This window comes from Stegastes partitus, unplaced genomic scaffold (genome assembly GCF_000690725.1).
Source record: "Stegastes partitus isolate 25-593 unplaced genomic scaffold, Stegastes_partitus-1.0.2 Scaffold1065, whole genome shotgun sequence".
Classification (NCBI taxonomy): Eukaryota; Metazoa; Chordata; class Actinopteri; family Pomacentridae; genus Stegastes; species Stegastes partitus.
In genome coordinates this window covers 59,461-75,681 of record NW_007578796.1, presented here as the reverse complement: position 1 = coordinate 75,681, position 16,221 = coordinate 59,461, and the positions used below count along the sequence as shown (strand labels likewise).

At 40.8% G+C, this 16,221-nt stretch overlaps 1 protein-coding gene across 1 annotated transcript in view; it reads left to right on the top strand.

The window, feature by feature from the left end:
• Nucleotides 1-3,557: 3,557 nt before the first annotated feature.
• The window catches only part of LOC103367588 (cytosolic carboxypeptidase 6-like), a gene marked incomplete at its 3' end in the record, with an annotated part of 27,903 nt that continues 15,239 nt past the window's right edge, over nucleotides 3,558-16,221 (top strand). Inside the window, exons 1-2 of the mRNA XM_008295669.1 lie at nucleotides 3,558-3,591; nucleotides 5,916-6,038. Of these exons, the coding sequence (XP_008293891.1) occupies nucleotides 3,558-3,591; nucleotides 5,916-6,038 (157 nt within the window). The remainder of the gene's footprint in view (nucleotides 3,592-5,915; nucleotides 6,039-16,221) is intronic.

Genomic DNA, 16,221 nt, shown 5'->3' with positions numbered 1-16,221 from the left:
CCAATTAGAGGTAAATTAGAGCACAATACCTCATTTATATGGTTAGATTCATTTAAACTATTTATCGTTCCATTTTAAACAAACAGAATGAATGGCAGTGCTAATTCTCAAAAGAAATCAAATGAGGTTTCAGATAATTATTGTAATAATCAATCTTTGCTTTATGTTCATGCAAACATTAGGAGGAAAAAAACCTTGAAAAATTAGTTTAATTGTTTCACATACAAAAGCACAAATTGGGAGGTATTATTATTATTATTATTGTTATTTAAATTAAAGCTTTGTTGATTGACAAACATGTTTGGGAGCAAATTCCTGGGTTGCTTTTAGCAATACCACAACACTACATGCTAACTAGCTAAATATGCTAACTAGCTAAATCTAAACAAGCTTGCTGCTGAACTGCGTACTCCGGCTTTAACCCTCGACCCTGCAACACACCGGGCGTTTAAATTATGACGCTCAAGCCTTGCATCTTGCTCCAGCTTCCAGCTTCCAGCTTCCAGCTTCCAGCACCATGTGGCCGCTACATCACCGCCACATTATATTTACATGTAATACACGATCTGTTACGGTATCACAAATAAGTCTCTTAATGAAATGACATCTGTCGCTATCCGGCGTTCCATCCATGAGCTCCAGTTACAGTCGCTATCTCAAGTGCTCCAACTCCAGAGGAGACGAGCCAGGATCTGGTGGTAAATTCAACTACTCTCACGCAGTCTCTCCGTTTGATAAGAGCTGAGAAACAAGGGAACATGTAGCGTATCTAATTCATTCTTCTCATGCTCCATAATTCAATTTCAATCTCCCTCTTGAAAATGAATGATTGTGCCACCATAGAGCCCTTTAATTGGCATAGTGTTAAAGGAATGACATAGCGCGGAGGACAGCTATTCAATTTTCAATTTTAACAAAATATTACACAGCAGCTCTGCATTCTCTTCCTGTCATCTGAGAAATAATCAGTCCGACCTATCTGCTCGGCGGCCTGTTGACGCTCGCCACCAAACGCAGATCAGAAAAAATCGTTGCCCTCTCCCTGGTCTTATTCATTTGCTCCTGTTACATACAGCTTATAACCTGAAAATTAGCAGCAGCCTGTGTGCCTCTTGCTCCAGGAGTTCTGCGGCTGCTCATTTGATGTACTTAATCAGGTGCAGCCTTTGTAATGGGAAAGGAATAGGGCCAGGCTTGATTGGCCTTGATGACATCTCTGCTCCAATTGTCTAGAAAATCTCCAGCTTTAATCAATCTGCAGGATAATTCAGAATCTCTTGCTGCTGTTTGCAATGATTGGCTTTTTTTTTTTCCTTTTTCTTTTCTCTCTCTCTCCACTGAAAATACCATCAAAATGGGATTTATTTCAGGTATGGCTGCGATAAACCTGAGGTGTGCCGTATACAGAGTCTAATTCAGAGTTGGAGGTTTTTTCTACTTTACTGCTGCCTGTCTGCAGAATGTAAATGTTGCACACTGGAGTATAAAGTTTTCTGTAATTGCAGCAGCGCTAACTGTTGATTTAGTGCGTTTGGGGGGAAGTTTTTGAAATAAGAATGTCATCTATTTCAGGAGACGGGCGTATAGGAGACAAAACAGGAAACATCTATCTGTCTGTGATGTTTGTGTGCAAGACACTCCATCAGTTTAAGAAGAGCCAGAAATCTGCATTAACCTCATATGACAGCAAAACATAAATTACAAAACATCGTTTCACCGAATGACAAATTCTAAAATAATATGAACGATTAAAACTCGTTAAGTTCTCTCAGAAACTGAATTCTACAAAATAAACACATTAAGCAGAAAACATTAAATGTCAATAATCAATCACCTCATAATAATAATAATAATATATAAATACAGTTTCAGCTTCCAGGATTAATGTAAACAAGCTGGTATTTGAATGAACACAATCAGCACCACTGTTTAATGGACCTGGTGTTGTGTGTTTTTGCCTGTTAGTCAGTGTGTGGGAAGCTGCTTGAAACTTTTGGGGATATTTGTGAGATGACAGATGTAGTTAGAGCCAGACTACACTGTAAAAACAAAACCGAACAAAAAATAAACCTAGAAAAGTAAGAGAACACCACAAACCAGATATTTCTCATAACTAAAATCCTTTTTTCTGGCCTTACTTTACATGAGCATGTGCATTTTTTAATACCTATTTAGTATTTAATGAAAGATACAAACGTCTGTAAAAACAATAACGTTATCTATGATATATAATAATATATATTATTAGATAGATAAATCAATCAATCAATCAATCAAATTTTATTTGTATAGCGCTTTTCATGTGCAACAACAACGCAAAGTGCTTTACAACATTTAAAAACAACAAAGCATTTAAAAACTATTACAACATCTAAAAACATTACAACATTTAAAAAAATAAAAATAAAATAAATAAAACAAACCCGTCCCTCCCACCCTCCATGCATACACATACACATACAAAAAATGATTAAAATGATAAATGATGTATAAAATGAGAAAAACTGTATTTTGACAATAATTTGAAATGTATTTATTCCATTTTTTGTGAAGTATATATCCTAGAATTTTCCACAGTTTTTAATTTTTTTTTTTTCTTTTTTCTGAACCTGTAACAAATACCTCATCACAGACTGTGGATTTGCAGCATGTATGGATTTGTTCACCTTCATAAAGAACACACAGAGTACAAATTTACCCAACAAGAATAGACATTAAGGCTGAGACCCTATGGCAGGAGTGTCCAATCCTGGTCCTGGAGGGCCACAGTCCTGCATGTTTTAGATGTTTCCCTTCTTCCAACACACCTGATTCAAATGATCAGCTCATCATCAAGCGCTGCAGAAGCCTGATAACCATCCTGATCATGTGAATCAGGTGTGTTGGAAGAGGGACACATCTAAAACATGCAGGACTGTGGCCCTCCAGGACCAGGATTGGACACCCCTGGACTACAGTATAATTAGTTATAGAGAGTGAACTGACCAATGTTGGTACTAAAGTTATGATGCCGAAAACAGATTTGTTGTTTATATTTTAAATAGTTGCATTAGTATGATTAAGACCCGAGATCTTGTTTGATATGCATTTTTTATTTATAAAAAATAAAAATATGTTTTAAAAAATATTTAAATAAACATAAATAAACAACAATAAAATAATAATAATAATAAAAACAAATAAAAAAAATTGACTACTGCGGTAATATATCCCAAAAAGTGATGTCCAAACAAAAACAAAACAATAACAACAACCATAATAATAATAATTAGTGTATATCCTACAGTTTTTCTGAGCCATACTGACTTTTTTTTGGACTTGCACTAGTTTTTTTTTTTTCATTCCTCATCCTATTGAGTTTATCTGCACTATCTCATGACTCGTGCACGTTGATATAACCCACTACCTGTCCTGGTCCTTGCTCACCTGTGCAGGACAAACCGCCGTCTCGCGCGTCCTCCCGCTGATGGAGGAAGTGACAGCTCCTCTCCCGCCCGCTCCGTTTCCCTGGCAACACACAGAGAGCGTCGGCCGCTGTGTGGCAGATGGAGAGGAAGATGGAGGAGAACCCCGCTAGAGACGTCGAGACTGGTGTGTACACATCACCGTTACCTGTCCTTCCCATCGCTGCTGTGCGGGCAGAAGGCAGCGCATGTTCCGCTGCTGTGCGACGGATAGTTTGCGCGTGTTGTCCGGCTCGCTGCGGGTTCTTTGCACCGGCGCTACCAGCCGGGATGCTAACTCCTAGCTAGCAGGTGCAGGGATGTAAACACGAGCCCGAGCAGCAGCCGTTACCAGCTAGCTTCGCTGCTACCGACGTTATTCAAACACACAATGAGCTGATAGCGACTTTAAACAATCACTGGCATGTTCACGTTAACCGTTGAGCCGTTTGGACGAGCAGGTGTGCAGGTGTTTGGGCTACGTGCTAGCTAGCCGCGGTATCAACACAGAGCAGCCTGTCCCCACCGAGCTGCTGTGTAGCTAATTAGCTAGCACCTGAAGTTGATTCTGCTTCGGGAAAAACTGCTGTTCTCCTTCTGAATTAAAGTCAAGCAGCTGGAAAACTCTTGTTAAGCTCCACTGTAATGAAATAAAACAACAAATCACATTTGGGTTCTGGTTCCTCAGGTCGTTACCAGACTGAAGGTACATTAGCATACATGTGGACAGGTGTACAGGAGCAGGGGCGGCCCAGAGCCTGACACAGGGGTGGCCACGTGGGGTCACAAAAAATCATGATGTGGGACACTGGAGAGAATTCATAATTGAATTTTAAGTTTTTTTTAAAATGATTTTGTGCTGTAGAAGTGAGTTGAAAGCTGTCAATTTTGCAGTTAATGTGAATAATTATATGATGAAAATAAAATAAAATTAGTACAGTTTTAGTTATCTGGGTGAACACTCAGGAAAAGACTATTTCAATATTGAAAGTTATGTGTGATGATAATTTAACTAACTACAGTGACTTATAACACCATAAAAATGTGTTTCAAAGCTCCTTATTTTTATAATTCATTACCTGTGTCATTGATTAGAGAAGCCATGTTTTGTAGTGCATCTGTACACAAAATAGTGTCTCTGCTGCGAATATCATGCTGTAAACATAGAAAAGTCTCCTTAATTTGGGAACTGTAGTTGCACTCAGTGAAAACTTGGATTTTCAGTGAAACTTCAGTGAGAGTTCATGGCTGTGCTCCCTCGTGCCGTTCCATTTATCTAATTTAGCTTTATGTAGTTTAATTTGATGTACTCTGTTCATCCCACAAGTCTCTTTTCCCGTATTCTAGGAAAGCGGTCAGAGCGCAGGGTGGGATATATTTAGGATTTTTACTTGCTGTATGTTATTGAAAGTTGTCATTTGGTAGAAGGATGCTTTATAATCCATGTCTTCCTGTAGTATGTGGGGTATGTTGGTCCCTTCTCTGTAAACAGCCTGCATGCAGATAGGTTTGGAACGGGGGCACCTCCAGAATTTCTTCATAGGAAAGGCAGAAAATGCTGTTATGCTGTTGTAGCGTAGAGCCTGGTTAAAAACTGTGTTAATGGAAATGTTCTGACACACTTTGGTTCCTTATTTTGCCAGCAGTTATGTGACGTGCATCACTAACACAGGTACAGTTGGCATTTTGGCTACTAGGGTGACTAATGTTCAAACAGCTCAGGACAAGAGATGCTGCAGAGTGTTTGAGGGAAAATGTAGGAAAGACATCTGTAGTCTATTTACGATTTCAATACTGAGAATTCTGTCTATGTGTGGTGACAGTTTATTAAACTACAGCAGTACAATAAATGTGTTTTTATCATTACGAGGCTAGCTTTTGCCATATTTTGGTCGTTACTTTAATGATTAGGGAGGTTGTGGTCAAACAATTATGCAGATATTCTCCTGTGAAATGACATTCGTAGGCATGTGGCTGCTGTTTGATGCTGCAGGTTCTGTTATAGACTCAGAGGAAAGACTCCTAAAGACAGCTGGAGGCAACAGCCTGCATTTGATGTGTATGAACGCCTACAACTGGCTGCTGCTGTATGCATATGCTGCTTCCACTCTGCCTTTTACAGTTAAAGGCCATTTTCACAGCACCTCATCGAGTAATACTCACCAAGTGTTAAAATTAAAACAAACACATTGAAACCCTGTTTACATATAGAAGCATGATCACAAAGGAAAGAAATCTAAATAATAGAATGGAATTAACAAGTTTTCTGTTAAGATGTCTTTTAATCTTCACATTTTTCATTTGTTCTCGTTGCTCCATTTTGCAATACATATCAGCACTTTAACATTAACTAAATTCCTCATAATATATACAAATGATACGTCACAGTTTCTGAGAAGTGACGTTTAAATCAAGTCGCCTCTCAGTGAGATTAGACTCATTTTAAATCTCCGTATCGATCTCGTTCTTTAGGCAGCGAGGCTGGAGGAGAGGACGCCCTGGTGGGGAACGTCAACAAGCTGGTGGTGAGTCCTCCAGGATACTCAGGACCTCCGCGAAAAGGACACCTGGTGTTCGACGCCTGCTTCGAGAGCGGTGAGTAGCAACACTGAAGAACACAACACAAGGACAGATAGTTTTGGATTTGGTCAGGGATGCTGTTACTCTGCATCTCTGTAATACAAGTAAAGTATGTTAAAAGTCATATACTGACCAAAATGTCATGGATAAAGTTTTTTTTTGCTATTGTTGAACATCTTTGTGGTCACTTTGTTATATTTATGTGATGTGATATGTGAAATATGACACGTCTCACTTGAACCTATACACCTAAAAAAAGTGGCTTATTTTCCATCCTTCCACTGTAAACAACAAAATAACACCAATATGTGTTCCTTCATCCAAACCCATGGCCGCTCATTACCATTAATTAGTTATTATATGGTTTGCAACATATTTTTCTCTCTCGAACATCCTGTCAGGAGCCGATGCAGCACCTCTGACTCTCTATTTTTGCATCAAAACTAAATAATTTTAATGCTACCTACTCCGACCTAAAGTTTTTACGTAACACATCCAGCTTGTTCAACACTCCTCGGGTAGAATTCTCATTAGAGGCCGCGGTGCACGAACGCTACTGTAGCTTCACTGCATTTGCTGTCTATTCAAGCCGGAGCTGACATTAAGGTCCTTCTTTTGAATTTTTAAATCGTTGCCTGGATTAGCGACTTCTCATTTGTGCAACCTTATCAGGCTGTATGTTTCAGTCCGCTATCTTTGTTAATTAGATGTGCTGTGTCTATATGGGCTGAAAATAAACAAGAAATCAGTGGAGAGTGGAACTTTACCAGACTATGTGTGTTTGACGTGGTTTGTTATTGTCACTGTCAGTCAGGGCTGGAACATCAAGATGTAAACCCCAACTAATGCCGTCCACGTTGCTCTGTGGCGTCACACTCGTCGGTAAAGCTTGGTTGAATGTTGGCTTTATGCAGGATTTAGGTTTAGAAGCAGAAAGCAGCAGTATATATCTCATTGCCAGAGTTTTTCAGTATAGCAAACAGCTGCGTGAGTGTGCTGATCTGAGAACTGTCACATCTTGGCGACAGCAGTGTCACGAACGTATGAAGATTTACAGACAAGTGCAAGGATCTGAAATTCTTATTATAAATCACTAAAAGTCAACACGGGGACACTAAAACAGGGTTTGTTTGTGCTGCTATGTGCTTGTTTGTCACATACTTAACGCACAGATGCACATGTATGTAGGCGTGTGCAGTGTGTAGCGTTAATTTTCTTTCATTTACTCATTCTCAATACGTGAACGTATGCAGGTATAGTCAGTACTATGCTGTTTAGTTCATATTTGATGTCTGCATTGACTATTTTTGTCACTCGCGTTTGTTCTTTTCTTTATGCAGAAGCAGTATTTACACAAACATGATCAGTACTGCTTGAATAACTGCATCTTTGCCACATGTACCTAATAAAGTGAAAGCTCTTCACATCTGCCAGGTTGCACGCAACCCGTTTAGCTTATTGTTGTGGTTAAGATTAGGTTTATTTTTTTATTGACATGTTTGACCTGATGTACAATAGACTGAGTTTTAAGCACATTTTTAGAAAGTAGAATAAGTCACCTTGAAATGAAAAAAAAATGTAAAAAGCAACTGGATTTCTGTCTTAAAGAAAAGTTTTACTGAAGCTGTGAGAATTATTATGGATGGATAGGTAGATGGATGGATGGATGGATGGATGGATAGGTCGGTGGATGGATGGATGGATGGATGGATAGGTGGGTGGATGGATGGATGGATGGATGGATGGATGGATGGATGGATAGGTGGGTGGATGGATGGATGGGTGGGTGGATGGATGGGTGGATGGACGGATGGATGGATGGATGGATGGACGGATGGATGGATGGATAGGTGGGTGGATGGATGGATGGATGGATGGATAGATGGATGGATAGGTGGGTGGATGGACGGATGGATGGATGGATGGATGGATGGACGGATGGATGGATGGATGGATGGATGGATGGATGGACGGATGGATGGATGGATGGACGGATGGATGGATGGATGGACGGATGGATGGATGGATGGATAGGTGGGTGGATGGATGGATGGGTAGGTGGATGGATGGATGGATGGATGGATAGTAAGAGTGTTATGAGAGTGCAGATGTTCTATAGTAGAATATTCTGATATAATATAGAATAATATATAGACAAATGACTGAGAATAACATGCATTTTCTTTTTCCATTTGGGTAACCCAAGTACGTGTCCATAAAGAAGTCGCTTAATTCACAGTTTCAGTACTTTGTCCACTTCTTTTATTAATGCTTGGCATACAGTACAACAAAGTTAACGTTCTCCGCAGTGCTCCGGTAATGCTCCGGTAATGCCCTTTGCTTACCGACAGCTGAACCGGCATGACAGTGAAAATAAAGCACGTCTTCGCCATTGACAAGGTCGGTTAGTTAGACTCGCGCGCAGGCGAACACTCAAGCACACGAGTAGGCAGAGTAAATCGGGGAATCAGCGGCTCTCCGTGGGACCGAATCTTAGCTTCAGATGGCACTCAGATTTCATATTTCCACAGATAAGCCCATTTTAGTGTCTGCAGACTAAGATGAGCTTTAACTTCGCCCTGTTTACTTTCTGATGTCTGGCCTTGGTGTCATTGTCGCTGTTTTTTTTTTCCCTCCAAAGTTGATTTTGTGATACGCTTGATTTTCAGCGAGCCGGAGGTCACAAGCGGAGAGTTTTTCTTCCAGTTGTAGCGTGTCCCAGGCTTATTACTTATTAATCCGCCAGAGGAAACCCGATCCTGTGTGGGCCTATAAAGAGTGAAGTTCTAAATATGTTACATTAGGAGGATTGTGTTGAGATATCAGCGTGGTGATTGGCCTTTTTATAATTCTTTTATTCCCAGATGACACGGCCAGAGGAGCTCAGACATTGATTAATGGGTGATGAGCTCCCACACCGGGATCAGCTAACATATAAGTGTCTCTGGCTCCGGATGTATCCCTTGAATGATTTATGGAATTGATATTAATCTCTTTCCGGTAAATGCATTGCTAAAGTTAGCATGTGGGATGAATTGATGTTTGCGGGCTGATGTCAAACGAACGCCCTGTTGCTGCTTCATTTAAACATTGTGGGTTTCCTCAGCATTGCTTTAGAGTTGGCTTCATAATGGTGCCATCACAATACGCTGTCTTTTCTTCAAGTGAAACTCAAAATCACCCCAAACCTGTGCTTTTATACATGAAGCTACACACGTTTCTATCACAGTAGTAGTAAAACATTTATGGTTCAAGTGTGGACAAACAGCTGGAATGACAACATCATCATTTTGCTATAATGTGATTAAATACAATACCCGTCATAGGGGTAATTTTAATCTGATATATTTTGCTTAGGACGCTGAGATATGTAATTAGTTTAACTGACATTTTATTAATGAGAAATCCTTGCAAAAAATACATCAGGATTTAATAATCCTGTTTTGTTATCTTTCTTAAAACACATATTTTTATGGGACTCATTTGAATCTTCTGAACATTTTTGCTATAAACCACTAACAAAACACCTCATTCACTATTTGTTCCTTTTAAACATCATCTTCTTACACAAAGAAATCACACTTTTTCACCATTGTGATGTGAATATTCTGCTCTGGATAGCATCAGTACAACAACTGAAATGTTGAATTTCTATTGGTTCTAAAAGCAGCCAGAGGTCTGCAGCAGACACTGTTGTGAAAGCGTAACAAAAAACTACTTTTAGCCAAAATAAGAGGAGCTCCTATCTAAAAAACTTTAAACTGCAACGGTGCATTACTTCGCCCAGGTGTGAACTAAACTGGGTGAACTGTGGATAAAAAAGAGCAAAGAACACATCGTCAGACATACAGACAGCTAGTCCTTTATTTACTAGTTAGATACAGTTTCTTCCTTTTCTCCTGTATTGGTGAATGAATGTTTACTAAGTGAAGGTTTGCATCAGGAGATGAACAAAGTACACAGATCAGTATGCAATTTTATAAAAGACAGTCCTTGGATTTCCACCTCTGTTCTTTACTGTCAGGGTTATGCATCCACTGTGGTTGTCTTCACCAGGTTCATGTCAAACATGCTGGACTCCACCTGAGCTGAACATCTTGGTCTCATCTGAATAAAGAAATTTGCTCCCAGCTTTCGTCAGGCTTCCTTTAATGTACTTTAGCAAATTTTTCTCTGGGTGACGTCCATAGAAGCTGACGTAGAAGAAACCCTGAGCCAGGTCTGAAGCACTTCTCGGTTTGTTCAGATAATGTACTATTTGTGGTGCAGTTTCACAGGAACGGCCACTTTGGCTCTGACTAATGGCACTACGGCTCGTTTATGCCTCCCAGTTACTGCTGCAACTGTCTTTTAGCTAGTTTTCAGTTGGCCACTGGTCTTCTGTGTCCATTTCTGTCTCACAATCTGATTTTCTTAGTGTCAATGTCAGTTCTTTTCCATGTAGAGCCATGATGCAGACACACAGACAGTCCATAGGTCCAAAACTGAGGAAGTTCTGGTGTTCACAAGTCAATGCAATTAGGTTGGTTGTAAGTCACAGATGCACTCGGTTTAGTGATCTCAGGTTTTCATCATAATAGATCTCAGGTGTTTTATAGATTTGTTCACAAGAGGAAATTCTCTACTTTTCAACTTTAAAATAACGTTCAAGTGATATTGTGCTTTTGCTGTATGTTGTCGAGACACTTAAGAACAAGGTTCAGTCAGTCGTTGTCAAGTTGTAATTCAGCAGTACCAATGTGTGGCTCACCTGACTGAGAGTATGCTCTCATGTGCCTGAAGTAGATTTACTGCCAGTGATACCACTTCATTAGACAGCATGTATGGCTAAAATATTAGCAAGGCTAATAACACGAGCCGCTGTTTTTCACATATTCGCTTTGATATTCACGATAGCAGTGACAGGAAAGGAAATTGGAGACAAGCGTGCGAGTTCCTGCCGCACACGTACATCCCTCAAAGCTATTGAATCGGTCGTCATGACAGCCTATGTCTATTTTACTCCCCTCAAACCAGATTGAATTGCGGGAACGTGGTATTTCGAGCAGACGATTTCATTAGAAATTTATGCAGACCTATAACTTAGCGGGGTTTTGTGTCTGACTCTCGACGCCATCTGCATCCCGTGTCGATTTGCACAAAGCGCGGATTTTTATTTTGTTGTGTTGGTATAACGCGGAATAAAATCTAATAGGTTTATTAAAATAGACACTGGTTATGTAAGCTGTTTGCCAAAGGTATAAAATCTCATTTACATTTAGATGAGGCTTAATTCACTTTGTTGTCAGCCCTATGCTGATCAAGTCTGTGATGGCCTGCAGATTTACATACAGTAGATATCGCAGCCAACAGGTCTTCTGGCACGCGCTCGTTCTGAAGCATTAAAAGCCTTTTCCCACACTGTGCTTACACATAACGTACGGTGTGATGGTGACCTGGACTGTGCAGCTTTATAACTATGTCGACTGTGTAAAGACAAATATGCCCGCTTTTGTACAAACACCCATCTGAAAATAGAGTTTTCCTTATTCAGATCATCTTCTTATGCCGTGTAGGACAGTAGAAAATAGAAGATTTGGCTAATCTGTAAACATTTCCGTCCCTCTCTGGCCTATTGTTGCGTATTGTGTCAAGAGGCAGAGATTCCCGAAAGCGATAAAAGAAGCCTAATTGTTTTTTTTTTTTTTTTAGAGCGAAATCCAAATGACATCCTTATCTTGTCCTGTCACATTTGTTTCGTCACAGGCTCCCAACTGTTGACATTCCCCGGCTAAGTCCTGAATTCTTTTGTGAAGGCGTCCCCGCAATGTTGCTGACTAAAGTGCCATCAGCCCGTACAAAGGATGACACTGACAGCGCCGGGCGTATTGTTTTACTGCACCTCTGGACCGTGCACCAGATGTAATTAAGCACTCATTGATTAGTCAGACTGCTCTCTGCTGACAATGACTTGCATGGTCAAAGAAGTTCCCCCGGGGGGTGACAAGTGTTTAATGGGGGTCCATTGATAAGCACAACTCATAGACTCATCTGGCTTTACAGTCGATTCGCTCGATACGATCCAACTTATATATTGAGAGCAGATATGTGCTTTTTTTTCCAACTCCTTTTATTGTGTTTTTGTTCCTTTGAGTAATTAACCTACTTTGTGCATCTTCTCACAACTTGTTAAACTGAGTAATGGGGAAAAAAAGAAGTATTGAATGAGAGATGTGCCGATTGTGCATTATGGCGATTGATCTGGATGAGCAATAGTTACTCACTGACACCTCAAAAGTAGGGCAATACCTACCAACACTTTCTGGAAATGAAGGTTTCCCCCCCCCACTGACATTATGGATCTGATGAAATCTCTCAAGCACTTAATGGATTTTCTCTGCGGATTTTTAAATCATCCCTCGGTAATGATAATTAATAAAGAAATACTTTCCCTGTTTTTGAGATAAAGTAAAATAAATAAATAAACAAAGGAGGCTGTCAGGAGATCGGTAATGAGGATAAGTAGATGTAGGAGGAAATGTTCCCACTGTTCACTGCTTAGGAGGGTTTTATTGTTTTTTTTTTCCCCTTTAAGTTTTATTTTTTCCTTTCTTCCAGCACCGAGGCGTATTTAATCTGTCCGGCCTTATCTCCTCCCAGAAAACCGTCATGTTGCGGTCGTACAGACCCCCCTCTGAAAAATGACTGATTAGAGTCATAGCTAAAATTCACAAAGACGGAGATAGAAACGGAGAACGGGGGTGAAAAAGGAGAAGGTAGAATAATACGAGCACTGGAGGAGGGGTGGGGCGGCTGGTGGTCTGAAGCTGGTGTAGAAGGGAGAAACGCAGTCAAGCTTGTCAGAAGATATTTATATACTCCAGAGTGCCCCATGAATCAGGATAGTTGAGTTTCCATTGATTAAAGAAGAGGGAAACGTTTTTACAATCAAGCCAGATGCTCAGAACGAGTGGCTTTGGAGAGGCCTGAGCTTTGCTGCAGTGTGTAGCTCGCTGCTTCACCTCCTCCCCTCCTCTCTCCTCTCTCTCTGGCATGGAAACAATCCAAGAGGGAAGGAGGCAGCCCACGGGCGCAAATACATATTTCTTCCTCGATACCTTTTTGCTTTTAATCAACGCGAGCGCGGTTTCGACACTTCGCCGCCGCGCTCGCACATCCCCACGCGCGAACCCCCCGCCGCTGTGCATTGTGCAGCCACGTGGCCTCCTCGCGGTCGGGTTTTTGAATTTTGTATAGTTCGCCGACCTCAGAATGCTCTCTCTTATGGGCTTTCCAAAAGAAGATCCATTCGTCTGAGTGGGAGGGAGCACTCCTGACATCTGATGTATTGAGAGGCACTCCCAGTCTCTCTGTCTCTCTTACATGTCCTTGGCAGCGGAGAAGCTTCACTGCTCAAATCACTAAATGGCCTCTCCAGTTTTTTCCTTTTAGCAGTTTTCTCTCCTCTCTCTCTTTCTTTTAAGTCAGGAGCAGAGTATGGAGATAAATTGGAGTTGTCTTGGGACTGTTGGCAAGACCATTGCTTTTGATTTATGCTATTTATCGGCCATTTGTATCCATAAGAGATTATTCTTTATTATTATTGTGTTTTTTATTATCGTCATATCCTATCTGTGACTTTCTTCGGGCGTATATTGTCAGTTTTATTCCTCTTTTCGTGCCTTTTCATGTGAGGTGAGTCGTCGGCGGCGGCGTCTTATTTCGGCTTGAGAAGCTTCCGTCAGGGTCGCCGAGGCTCAAAAACGTATGTGCGACGTCTGTAAAGCCCTTATAATGAATATTTCTATATTAAGACACGGATCTAATGACTGCTTAATGCGAACGCTTGTAGTCACAGACCGATGCGGCGTCTTTGTGACCCGACTCTGAAGAGCGTTTTAGTTTTGTTTTTTGAAACAGCAGGCAGCTTTTTTTCTAAACTCTGAAAAAGTGCTAAAGACCCACTTTACACTGTCTGCTCATTACCAAATGGCAGTCAAGTTAGTGACCAGTTAGCAGAGCGTGAGCGTTGCACTCCAGATGAATGCTGATGTGACTCCCTGAGCTGCTGGATATGTAAAAAGGCAACTGTTTGCTAAGTTTATCGCATTAATTTTAAAGGTGTTAGCATGCCAGTTTTGTGTTGACAGCTTTTTTTTTTTTTTTTGTGGCCAAAAAGCAGTTAGTGCATGTATAATGAATTAATATACAACTGGTTATTACTCAGCAGCACGCCTCTGATTTCTGCTCTGTTTCAATTTGTGCGTCTGAGCAGAACAAACGCTCCAAAGGTGGTCAGTCGGAGAATCCTAATGACCGCAGACAGCAGCTATCTGCCTCTATCACATGTGCGTTTTGCCATGGGAGGTGAGAAGTGATATCAGTGGCATTGCATGAAATGCAAAATGATAATCCCGTCTGACATTCGGGCCCGTTGCGTACGGTCACGTCTAATCACTGAGCGAGCACATTGGCTCAGTTGTGCCGGTCAGAGATGCCAGAAAGTAGTACAAACAGCCTCAGTGTTGTGTAAGTTAATTGTTGATGACTCTGATATGAACTGTGCACAGGAAACCCAGCCAGTGCCTCGTCTTCTCAAAATGTCACCAAATGCTAGCAGCGGCGAGCTGTTTTGGAAGTTTTTTGCGTAATGAAAGGATTTGATTATCGACTGTACACACGGCGTGGCAGCGAGATTTGGAAAAGGTTGAGGAGAGGAATACTCAGATACCGGATATTATAAGAAGTCGTCTGTTTGTAACATGAAAAAGTGGCGTTGTTGCTCCTCCTTCTGCTGCACCGAAGGATGTGGTGTGACACAAATATGTTTAACTTTGTTGTTGTTTTTAAATTCCAGCTCCAGGCTATTTTGTGTTCTAAATGTACTTTGGAACATCACTATTCATTGGCTCAGGGCCTGCCTCCAGCGCCGTGATACAAGTGTGTCGGAAGTGAACGTTACTGCAACCAGATTTCTGCATTGCACAAGTGGTGCTCGCGCACAAGGCTCCAGTGATTCATCCAGTAATTCATTTCCAAGCAATTCCTGACGCCATAAACACAGTTTCAGAGCAGACGTCTCATTTTTCATCCGAGGCAAGACTGTACAGTTTGGGGAAAATGGGCGAGGATTTGTAATGCTTTACCAGTTCATGTTTTTCAAGCTGCCTGTGTTTATTCTGCTGATTTATTTAGAAAACCTCTCTCCGAGATGAGCTTCATTGATGTGCCAGGGTCTGTTTGATAACACAAATTCATGTACAGAATATACTTATACAGCGAAGGGTGAAATACTGACAGGAGCAGAATTCTGAGAGAATACGTTCTTGGTCTGGATCCAGGCAGCTATCTTGTAGGTCTGCTGCTCAAAGTAAACAGGATTGAAATTCACTCCTTCAGGCAAAAAATGCTGTTATCAGGTTCTTTTTTTTTTTTTTTTCCTTGAACATTTCAAACAGCTTTTATTAGTAAAGGTGTTGGAATATGCACCGTTTTTATTTTTTTTTAGAGAAACCCAAATCTTACCTGTTGTAGTTTGTATATGCTCATTTGAAAACTGTTGAGCGTTCACCTGTAATGTGTCCGGTTGTGATCAGAATAGTTCATTCAACATGCTGTCTGGACCTTTAATCGCTGTGATTGTGAACAGTTAAAAGGCACTCGAATCTTAATTACCACCTGCCAACAACTGCATTAAAAAAAAAAAAGCAGCTTTCTAGATTAAATTTCCGCAGAGCGTTCTGATATAGCTGCATTAGCTGATTTTCTTTGCCCACATAGGAGCTGCAGACTAGCTTGTCACATATTATTGACATATTATCACAGTGTTAGGTTGATTTACTGCAACGGTTGCTTATTTACACGTCCAACAGTTCAGGAACAATGGAGCTGGTGCATCTCTGGTCACACGCATGAGTCTTAATTCAATATATTTTTTATTTTAAGTTATTTTTTTGGGGCTTTTTTGCCTTTGTTTGACAGGACAGTAGAGAGAAAGACAGAGAAAAGTGGGGAGAAGAAGGGGCAAATAGCCATCGAACCCACGACCACTGCATTGGGGACTATAGCCCCAGTACATTGGTCGCCAGTGCAACCAGTTGAGCTATAGCAGCGGCCCCTACATTCAATATTTAATGTTGTTTCAGCTCTGCTTTGCTATTCATCATCTCCTGGGGAAAATACTGGAGTTTTGGCTGCTAAATTCTCTGACTTCACCAGC